The sequence below is a fragment of the Limulus polyphemus genome, unplaced genomic scaffold (assembly GCF_000517525.1).
Source record: "Limulus polyphemus unplaced genomic scaffold, Limulus_polyphemus-2.1.2 Scaffold253, whole genome shotgun sequence".
Lineage (NCBI taxonomy): Eukaryota > Metazoa > Arthropoda > Merostomata > Xiphosura > Limulidae > Limulus > Limulus polyphemus.
In genome coordinates, this window is record NW_013665863.1 from 408,329 (window position 1) to 414,099 (window position 5,771).

The following is a 5,771-nucleotide window of genomic DNA, read 5'->3' on the forward strand; positions in this document are numbered from 1 at the left end:
CTGGTTTTGTTGTTAATCATCAGTTATGATTGATTATATGTGTATGCATCTATGAATAAACTGAACTGAGAACATATACTAATTTAATGTTGCAAGTTTTTACTCTTATCACATATATTCAAACACACTGTACCATCACTCCTTTAAAATTTCTAAGTTTTGTCTGAGTAACATTTACAGTAGCACATTTACCCTATCCTGTTAAAATCACTAATAATCATCAAGTACAACAAATTTGATTTTGACAATAACTTATAGTCCAAAGCCAATGTAATTTTATCATAATGCTGCACACAGACAAAAAAAGAAAATATTTAAACTTCTTCCCAGAAAAACAATAGTAGGACTTGAATTAACCCAATATCCAAGCCCGTATTGGAGAAATAACGTTGACTATAATTCCGAAATTACTAAGCGTATCTTCATAAAACGTGGCAAGCTTTTAATAAAAAGTACAATTCTAATGTACACAAAAAATCAGATGTGTTAAAAAAGTATTTGAATTCAAGATATATCTGTGAATTGATGACATCAGTCTGAAAAATCAGAATGCAAGATAGTGTTCATGTGAAGAATAAAAACACCTTTTGCCCATCAAACAGTTAGCACATTGCAACGGAATTACCTGTAGAACATCTGAAATGCACATCTACAGTTTTTTTAAAGTATTCCTGTGTATTATACCTGGTATATACTATCTTCTACCATGAATTGTCATTAAATCAGAATGAAGAACTGATCACTCTGACATCAAATGTATAGTATCATGTTGAATGGTACCCTGTAAAAGTCATGGAATGTGCACTTAGACCCCATCTGCGTACATAGGGTTAATACATGTTAATAGAATAAAATAGGCTTACACACACACATTTCCTTAATACAGAAATACAACTTTTCTACTCCACAGTAAGAAATACCTATAACACAATATTTGTAATTACAAGGAAAGTGAAATTATGGTCAAGAAAACATACAATGATTTAGTAAAATACCAAGAAACAAATAACACATTATGTGGTGCAAAAAATACATAATCCACAGTATACACACTTATGCAACACAACAAACAAGACACATTTAAACTAATGATTATTTAAAAGAGAGAGAATATTTTTCTACAGAAGTATAATGTGCAGTTGGATTTGTCAAGCAAAGTCAGCAAGCATTCATCTAGAGACGTACAGGATACCAGTACATAAAATAAAAACAGCTGCATCGCGACATGCAACATAATACTAAATCTGTAACATAACAAACAAAAGATAAACAGCACTGTCAAGACATGAAACACCACATACAAATTAATATGTCACATGGAGCTACACCAAAATTCAGATCCACGTGCATGACTAGTATTGAAAAAATAAACATAATATGCACACAAAGAGCTGTCTGATATGAAGATTCTCAGAGAGATGAATTTCTGGGCCACCTATATATGGAGTTTCTGATATTTTGTGGATCTGTGAGCCTGAATTCTGGTAATAAGATATCTCACTTCTAAAAATTCTTGGGGATTCGGGTTGAGACAGAGGATTCCATAAGAGAAAACTCACTATTAAAGGTATCTGAATAAAGACCACCTGAAGATCCTAGTTTGGAGAAAGTGTATATTCAGTATTGAGACAAACCTATAGACAGGCAGTAGTTTAGCATAGCAAAAAGAAGATATACAATACTATTAGTATATAAGTAAGATAAAAATCAATGCCAGCATATACAACATTTCAGCATAAAAAAAGTACACACACCTAGACTAAAACACAAATAAAAATATAGTACAAAAAGAAAGTACTTTTCAACATTCCACACACTAATATATATAACACTATCAACACAGACATACATCTAGATTAAATGCAAAACACATTATTTCTAAACAGCACAAAAATGTGTAAAATTAGGAAGGAATGAAACCAAGTGTTACCAGTATTCAATCAAACAAACCACCAGTTTCTCCTTTATTTTAACCATTTGACTGTAGCTGCTAAAAATGTGTATGGAATTTTTATGAGCCATAGACTGTATGCAGCGCACTCGCATTCAACTGCCAGAGGCAGACTGTACCCTATACGGCAAAATAACAGCAAATATACGGCAAATTAATCAATGGATTAAAATTATTTTAACCTATTATTATACCATCTTTTCTCTTTTGTTTGAGTTATGTAAAATGTAAAGTTACTTGTAACTGTTCTGCATTGAATGAAATAATGATCCTCGAGATTTATTTCTGAATGTATTTAATACACTTTTATCTTTGTGTACATCACTAAAAATACAACATAAACATATACTTCCTTAAAGTTTATTAACAAATTTTAAATTGCAATTCAGCCTTTCAAATTAACTTAAAAATTATATAACTGTAACAATTCAAGATAAGAACTAAATGAAGTATTAGAACCCGATAAATATATAATGATAATCAATTTTCAGAATGAATGTGTAATCTCCTTGGCTGCCATTCCTCATCATCATCACTTGGAGTATTGACATACCTGGAAATTATGTAAAAAAATATACAATAATAACACTTTAGTAAGACAAAATGGACACTAAATAAACACAGAGATACCATTAGATAAACCCAAAAGATTAGCATCAAAGAGCTACAACTTCTGGTTAGTAGTTGGTATCACACCTTCACATTATACATTTTTTGTTCATAAATTCATCAAATCTCTTTTAAGCCCAATAAACTCATCATGACATCATCTAGTTTATTATCCTGTACCAATTCTATATTTACTTTGAGAAACAACTCTCATCAAGTGATGAAAATATTTCAACAACAACAACAAAAAAAAAGGGAAATTAATAAGGACACACACAAAAATAGATCTACTAATCAGCTTAGATATTCCCAAAATTTTCAAGAATCTTTGTATATCTGAGCATTACAAGTAATATGAATAAACTCTGATAATGAGTGAAATTCAAAAACCTGTTCCAATTTCAAAACAGTCTCAATTAGGGAATCAACAAACAATGCACAACACAACTTACTTCAGCTAACTCAGCCAGTTAATTGCTAAACACTTAACCACATCTCTAGGAAAAATAAGTGTACATTTATACCTCATTATCAGATCCCATGTTCTTTCAGGCACTTCCACCTCATATTCTGATTCTGTGTCCCATTCATCATCTGTGATGTCATCACTAAGTTCTTCAGTCTCCAAAGGAGGAACCCATTCTGGATCATCTTCCACACTGTATGCTTCCAACATAGCAGCAGTTCCCAGAAGCTCAACTTCACATGAAGTAGCTTCTCCACAACATACTTCTCCCTTACTACTAGTTTTATATGTATCTCCACTGTTTCTATATGTTACAGCATCTTGTCTCACTTTTCTAATTCTTTTTGTATTCTCTCCAGACCAGTTATTCAGTGAATTACCTTGCTGTGGTTCAGACTGCATATAATTTACTTGGGTTACATTTGCTTCATTTCTTCTTGTTGTTGTGTCCAGTTCAGTGAAATTAAAGACTTCCTGTTCAAAGGAAGTTCTTCCATCTTGAGACATCATATCTTGAGTAACAGCTGTTTCTCCAGAGCATCCAGATGTAAAACTGACTTTACAGCTTTTCTTTTGTAATCCATTTGTGCATCTACTATAACCATAACCAGAATCTCTTGTTTTTTCTTTATTAGTGCTCACACTTTTAGTAAAATTCATTTCATTACTATTACTACTGCTACATGTAGCTCTCTCATCAGTATTTGGATTGTCATCAGAACTATCAGAGAGAGACCTAATGGGAGTTTTACGTTTCAAAACTCGTCTCCTAAACCTAACCGGACTGTCATTTTGATCTTCAGAATGTTGGTCACCTGTGATTCTTGTTGAAGTTTCTGGATCATTATCAGTATCTGAATCACAGGGGAAAAAGGAAGTTGAAACAACCAGTCTTCTAAATCTGCTTCTAGGATACGAAGAATTCTGATTATCACCCGCATCTTCCGTGGCAGAAGAAAATACATCTACGATACTGGAAGTCTGAGAAGCGAAATTATCTGAGATGTTAATCGACTGTTCAGTAGTTTCTGCATCCTGTCTATCAAGATCTTCTTGTGAGTTGTTAGTTCTGGAGGGTCTGATGCTAAGATTCTCAGAGTGATGAGTTTCTGGGCCACCTAAATGTGGAGTTTCTGATACTCTGTGGATCTGTGAACCTGAATTCTGGTAATAAGATATCTCACTCCTAAAAATTCTTGGGGATTCAGGTGGAGACAAAGAGGATTCCAGGGGAGAAAAAGATCTCAGAGAAAACTCACTATTGAAGGTATCTGAATAATCAGAATAAAGATCATCTGAAGTTTCACTCTCCTCAAAGTTGTTCCTAGTTGGAGAAAATGTGTCTAAAATTTGAAAACTGTCATTATTTTGATGATTTTCCTTTTCCTCTAACCTTGTTTGAAGCTTTCTTATTTCTTCCTTCAGGGCATCATTTTCAGCAATATACTTTTGAGCCTCTAAATAATGGAAATGCATTTAGAGATTTTTCTCGGTTAATACAAGTTATCAATAAATCATCTCAGAGATCTCATTACTAACTTTATGGTGATGTAGCAATATTAAAGTGAATAAAAAAACTAAAATTACCAAACAATCCAGTATTCTCAGAAGTAACAAACTCCATAATCTCCACTTTTCTTTTTACAGCATCTTGTAATATTACTCATTTATAAACAATATCTACTTGTGCAATACAGTTTTATCTACTTATATGTCAGCTACTGATGTTATTCTTTTCAGACATTCAGATGAAGGGAGGGCAGGTGGAAGGAAACGATAGAGCTATGTAATTGTTTGAATACCACATCAATGCCAAAGTTGTAGAATTTGAGTATCCTATTGATTTGTACTTCTACAAATACAAAAAAAATGGTAGAGAGGCTTGGAACAAATGAGAAGACAACATATTTCTCCAGTAAGGAAAGGAAAAACTGACTATTAAACACAACAGATCATATACTTTGACATAAAATGTACTGGCATCAGAGGGGAGTGTTAATTTGTTCCATAGAGTGAATTGACTTGTTAACAGGGAAAATTTTCTAAATAAAATACCAACTCTATTATTCAACTGTTGGAAGAGTGTACTAGATGACATCCTAAGGAATACTTTATCCTATCTCACCATAAAGTGGTATACTGATGAACCTTAAAGGGAAAGGCCAAAAGGTATTGTGGATTCTGAATGTGAAGCTAAGTAAACCCATGTCTAGCCACTAAGGTCAGATTCACACAAGTAGAAGGGAAGAAAGTGAATGACTCAGACAAGCATCTTCTTTTAGGTTTATATCCAACTTGTTTTCAGTAGAAGACCCAGGTGAACAATAACTTTAGGGCATAAGTGAGACATAAAAATGTAATCAGCTACCATATCTATATTCTTGTCTGCTTTTTATATTAAGTGGTATCTGATATTTCAAGTGGTTCAGATATAATTTAAGCATAGACAAGACTTGACCAACCTGTACACTTGCAAAGTAAGATTAGGTATCAGCCAAGCTATCCATGTAAGAATGCCCATTATGGAGGAGGTGACTATCTGCACAGACAATACTTTTCTGTTTCCTTAATAATTAGGTGTATCTCAATCCAAACCATGAAAGCATTGTTAGGAATTCTAAATGTATAAGAAAGTAAGTATGTCTTGATGAACCAGTTAACATGAGAATCAAGACTGAATATTGATTACTTGTAATAAGGCTACCTCCAACTTGACAAAGGTAAGTCTTGATGAACCAGTTAACA

The 5,771-nt window shown here is 33.0% G+C and overlaps 1 protein-coding gene across 2 annotated transcripts in view; it reads right to left on the reverse strand.

Moving 5' to 3' along the window:
• Window positions 1-2,214: 2,214 nt before the first annotated feature.
• Window positions 2,215-5,771, reverse strand: part of LOC106478825 (TNF receptor-associated factor family protein DDB_G0272829-like) — a 9,373-nt gene continuing 5,816 nt past the window's right edge. For both annotated transcript variants that reach the window (XM_013939395.2, XM_022382497.1), the window contains 2 exons: window positions 3,085-4,483; window positions 2,215-2,504 (listed from right to left, as the gene is read on the reverse strand). In XM_013939395.2, coding sequence (XP_013794849.1) covers window positions 2,432-2,504; window positions 3,085-4,483 — 1,472 coding nt within the window. In that variant the 3' untranslated portion in view covers window positions 2,215-2,431. The remainder of the gene's footprint in view (window positions 2,505-3,084; window positions 4,484-5,771) is intronic.